This window comes from Scomber scombrus, chromosome 15, assembly GCF_963691925.1.
Source record: "Scomber scombrus chromosome 15, fScoSco1.1, whole genome shotgun sequence".
Classification (NCBI taxonomy): domain Eukaryota; kingdom Metazoa; phylum Chordata; class Actinopteri; order Scombriformes; family Scombridae; genus Scomber; species Scomber scombrus.
In genome coordinates, this window is record NC_084984.1 from 14,690,600 (window position 1) to 14,695,599 (window position 5,000).

At 38.9% G+C, this 5,000-nt stretch overlaps 1 protein-coding gene across 2 annotated transcripts in view; it reads left to right on the forward strand.

Annotated features, from left to right (window-relative positions):
• Window positions 1-5,000, forward strand: part of brap (BRCA1 associated protein) — a 22,854-nt gene that overhangs the window by 11,708 nt on the left and 6,146 nt on the right. For both annotated transcript variants that reach the window (XM_062434517.1, XM_062434516.1), the window contains exon 12: window positions 2,996-3,135. In XM_062434517.1, the coding sequence (XP_062290501.1) occupies window positions 2,996-3,135 (140 nt within the window). The remainder of the gene's footprint in view (window positions 1-2,995; window positions 3,136-5,000) is intronic.

Below are 5,000 nucleotides of genomic sequence, written 5' to 3' on the forward strand. Positions count from 1 at the left end.
GAGGGGTTAAATACAAATGAGATTAAAATAAAGTGTGAGTGATTCAGTGGTGGTAATTTGAGATTTAATAAGAAAAAAACTCTTTGTATGTAATCCATAAATTGGTGCCATGACTTCCCTTTTTACTAACAGATATTAACCTAAATAAGCCTCTTTCAGCTTATCACAGAACTTCTTTCTACAAATTTAACCTCATCATAAAGTTGTCTTGGTTTTTTTTAGCATATTTTCATATCAGATTTACATGTAAGAGTTTATATGGGAGCTTGTATTATCTTTACAGAGCTGACATGAGGTTATTAACCCTCCTGTTGTCCTCGAGTCAAGGAAGGAAGATGGAAGAAGGAAGGAAAGGAGGATGGAAGGGAGGAAGAAGGAAGGAAAGGAGGGAGGGAGGGAGGGAGGGAGGAAGGAAGGAAAGGAAGGAGGAAGGAAGGAAGAAAGAAGGAAAGGAAGGAAAGGAAGGAAGGAGGGAAAGGAGGGAGAAAGGAAGGAAAGTAAGGGGCATGGAGGAAGGACCGAAGGAAGGGTGGAAAGAGAGAAGGAAGGAGGGAGGGAGGGAGGACAGACGTAAGGAAGGAAGGGAGGAAAGAAGGAACAGTCAAAACAGATGGGGTCAATTTGACACGGGAGGACGACACAAAGGTTAAAGCAGTAACATGGAGGTAATAGGCTTCACCTGTAATCATCACCGCTGCTCTGATTGGAGGATTTGAGGTCTAATTGAGCTGATTTGTTTAATTGTCTGCATCAATTTACATTAACAAACGTACACAGATTATTCTCTAAACTTCATTCACTTGTTTTTATCATTCAGCTGAACTGTTATGTCATTGTATCAGTTAAATCTATCGTCTTTGTTTGGGCATGTAGCGTATTCTCCAGAAATTTAACAATACACACACCTACACACACACACACATCAGCATCCAGTTGGGTAATTTTCCTACGAAAACGCTGCTCGAGGAGGTTTCCCAGAAGCGAACTATGGCTCTAAATTAACTTCCTGTTTAATAATCCCAGTTCATTCATAAAACAAGGAAGATATCTGATATTGATATGAGGACGAGGAGTAGACATTACCCATTGTTTAGTTCATGTGAAGAACAGTGTACGGCCTTGTTGTTGATTTCCTGCCGTCATTTTTTTTTAAAAGATGAAGTGAGTGAGCAAACTAAATTAATTAAAAGGTGATTTTATCCGATTTGTTTCATGCTGTAACAAGAGGATTTCCTTCTCTGCTTTTTCTCCTTTTTTATCATTCATTCATTAACTCATGCTGTTACAGGGTCAAATTTAAGAGTTGTAAAAACACCATATACACATTTCTTTTAGCTGGACTTTTCCTAAATGTGACTCGTAGTATATTAGATTAGATTAGATTAGATTATTTTATTTCGAATGTGTAAAACAAGAAAAAACTAAACAAAAACAAAAACAACATGGTCTCAACAAAGCACAATGGTCTCACTGAAAACAGTGAACTTACACCTAACAGAAAACGGAAAACATAGTACATAAAAATAGACATTTTCTGCAGACATCTCAGGCTGTTCATCTGTTTTATAAATAGATTTTTTACAGTAAGGTTATAATATACAGTACTGTGCAAAGGTCTAGCTTTGTTTTAGCCATGTATTAATGACCATTCATACAAGATACAAACAGAAAACACAGGAAATAAGTACACAAATGAGAAAAAAAACATGATTTACAGAACTAAATAGCTTCTACAGGCAAAAGTCAGTATTGAGTGTGACGTCTCTTGGCACTAAGCCTTTTGGGGAGACTGTCCTGAAGTTGATAGAAGCTGATTTCCCTTTTGAGAGCGGCCTTACTGATGCAAAATACAAAATACAAATACAGATGTTGCAATGATATTAATTAAGGTTCCTTTCCATTTAAGGTTTAACCCCCTGTTGTCCTCGAGTCGAGGAAGAAGGAAGGGAGGGAGAGAGGGAGGAAAGAAGGAAGGAAGGAGGGAGGGAGAAAGGAAAAGAGGAAGGAAGGAAAGAAGGACAGAGAAAAGAAGGAAGGGAGGAAGGTAGGGGGGAGGAAAGAAAGAGAGAAGGAAGGAAGGAAAGAAGGAAGGAAGGAAGGAAGGAGGGAGGGAGGGAGGGAGGAGGAAAGGAAAAGAGGAAGGAAGGAAAGAAGGACTGAGGAAGGTAGGGGGGAGGAAAGAAAGAGAGAAGGAGGGAGGTAGGGAAGGAAAGAAGGAGGGCGGGAGGAAGGACAGACGGAAGGAAGGAAAGAAGGAACAGTCAAAACAGACAGGGTCAATTTGACCCGGGAGGACGACACGAAGGTTAAGAGAGGTTAAGAGGTTTAAGTTTTAAGAGAAGGTCACAGTAAATATTTGCCACTTTAGCCTATAGAAGCTGTTTTTTCCTGTTTTTTTAATACTTTAAGTCACATTTTCTGGTTGTATTCTAATAGAGAGACTGAAAAATAATGATATATGGTCAATATAGCATTTATAAAACAACAGATCTAATGATGGCCTAAGACTTTTGCACACTTCTGTATATAATATGTCTATTATATATAAATTATAGCTTATTATGCAGTGGTTTTCCCGCTGACTTGAGATCAGATTGGGATCTTTGTGTGTGTCCTGGTTTACAGGAAGCACTGAGATCTTGTTCCTTAGTATTTAAGTTAATGACAGACTACAGCGTGAGGTTCGGACTCTGAACGAGCAGCTGTAAACTTTGATCATCAGCAGAAAGTTTGACATGTCAGAACAAGAAGTTTGATGCGTAACATGAATTATTAAGTGTCAGTCACGAGATAGTTTCTCTGGTTTGAACTTGACGTCAAAGAGTCTGACTGTGTGTGTGTGTGTGTGTGTGTGTGTGTGTGTGTGTGTGTGTGTGTGTGTGTGTGTGTGTGTGTGTGTGTGTGTGTGTGTGTGTGTATTTCTGTGTGTGTGTGTGTGTGTGTATTTCTGTGTGTGTGTGCGTGTGTATTTCTGTGTGTGTGTGTGTGTGTTCAGGTACACTCAGCTGAGCAGTCGGGTGATGAAGCTGAGTCAGGAGCTGAAGGAGGAGCAGGAGATGAACCGCTGTCTGAGAGCCAATCAGGTGCTGCTTCAGTCCCAGCTGGCGGAGGAGGAACGCAAAGGAAAAGAAACCGGTGAGAGACGAGTAACGATAAACATTAATAAATAAATAAATTAATGATTCAAACAGCACAACAACATTAAGATTAATATTAGAGATTCATAAAGCTATAAGGAAACATAACGTATGAAAAGCAGGGAGCTATTTTTGTCTCTTTTCTTTCATGTCCGCTGATCTTTTCTTTTGTTTTCAGTCCATTTTTACCAGTGTTGCCTCTTTCCTTCCTTCCTTTATTCCTTTCTTCCTTTCCTTTTTTCTTCCCTCCTTCCTTCCATCATTCCTGCCTGTCTTTCTTTTCCTTCCTCCCTTCCTTCCTTCCTTCCTTCCTTCCTTCTTTTCCTTCCTTCCTTCCTTCCTTAATTCCTTCCTTCTTTCTTTCCATCTGTCCTTCCTACCTTTCTTCCTTGCTTCTTTTCTTCCCTCCTTCCTTCACTTTTCCTTCCTTCTTTCCTTCCTTCCTTCTTTCCTTTCATCTGTCCTTCCTCCCTTTCTTCCTTGCTTCTTTACTTCACTCCTTCCTTCCATCTTTCCTTCCTGTCTTCTTTTCTTCCTTCCTTCCTTCCTTTCATTTTTTTCCCCTCCTTCCTTCCTTCCTTCCTTTCTCCCTTCCTTCCTTCCTTCCTTCCTTCCTTCTTTCCTTCTTTCCTTCTCCATTAAGACACAAAACCCTCATTTAAATACTGCTGTCTCCTCCCTTGTTGCACCGGATTTCATTCATGCAGTTACTCTTAGTATTTATTAAAACGTTGCTTCATTAAACGAGTGAACAGTTTTCTGGGATGACATTATCTGGCAGAGGTGCAGGAGTGAAGTGCTAGTATATTTGGTCATGACTTCTTCATCAGGAAACCATCAGAGCACATGGTGATCTTATCTGCTGCTATAATCTTTGCAGCTGAATCAGTCAGATCGGTTTCAACCTGACCAGAGGTTACCAAACCATGAGCTGAGTAACGGCCCTCTTGCTCTGTATTACAACACTGATGCACCGTTAATCATGAGTTGTGATAGCGTCCAGTCATGTTTTAGTGTTCGTAGAAGAGCAGACGTCCTTAAATTTGTGGTTGAGGTCTTTCTGAGTAGCAGCAGCATCCTGCTTATAAATGCAGTTTACTTTTAACTATTCACTCTTTAATTTCCTTAGAAATGAGCATGCTGATATATATATATATGACATTTATCAAGGCGGAGGGTGGAGATAACAGTGTCTTTATCGTCATTGACTTTTAAAAAACACAAACCCACTCCCTGATTAAAGAGATTTTATCTGAAGGGTGCAGAGAGACGGAAGAGAAAAACTTTTAGAGTTGGTTTAAAACGTTTTTTGACCTGCAGCCAAATTCAGTAACGCATCAAGTAAAAGATAAATAAAAACCCGTCACAGTGCGCTGCAGAGAGTTTTCCTGATTACAGAGTGACTATTTATTTTGTCTTAACAACATTATGATTCATTGGGAGTCGTGTTTCTGTCCACCTGCTGAATATAAGTCCAGTATTCATTCTCTTTTAGCTCTGTTTTTTACTTTCATTAAATACCGGTAATTACTCCTAACAGTATAATGTTAAAGAACCTGTGAATTATAGAGTAATACAGATTTTAGCCCCAATAAATGAAGAAACCCTCCTGTCTTTTTTTAAACTAATAAGAAAGAAGTGTCAAGAAGAGTCTAATATATTAAGATTTTTTTGCAAATTAAGAACTATGTATGAACTTATATATTAATGACCATATAAACCCACTCAACATATATTCCTGTTTGTTTTTTCTTGTAATTTGCACCTTTTTTTCCCCCTACAAATGAAGCGTTAAACACTTGTAAATGACTCCTACTTTTCCTGGATTTCCTTTCTTTTTAATCAGCTTCAGTCCATTTTGTA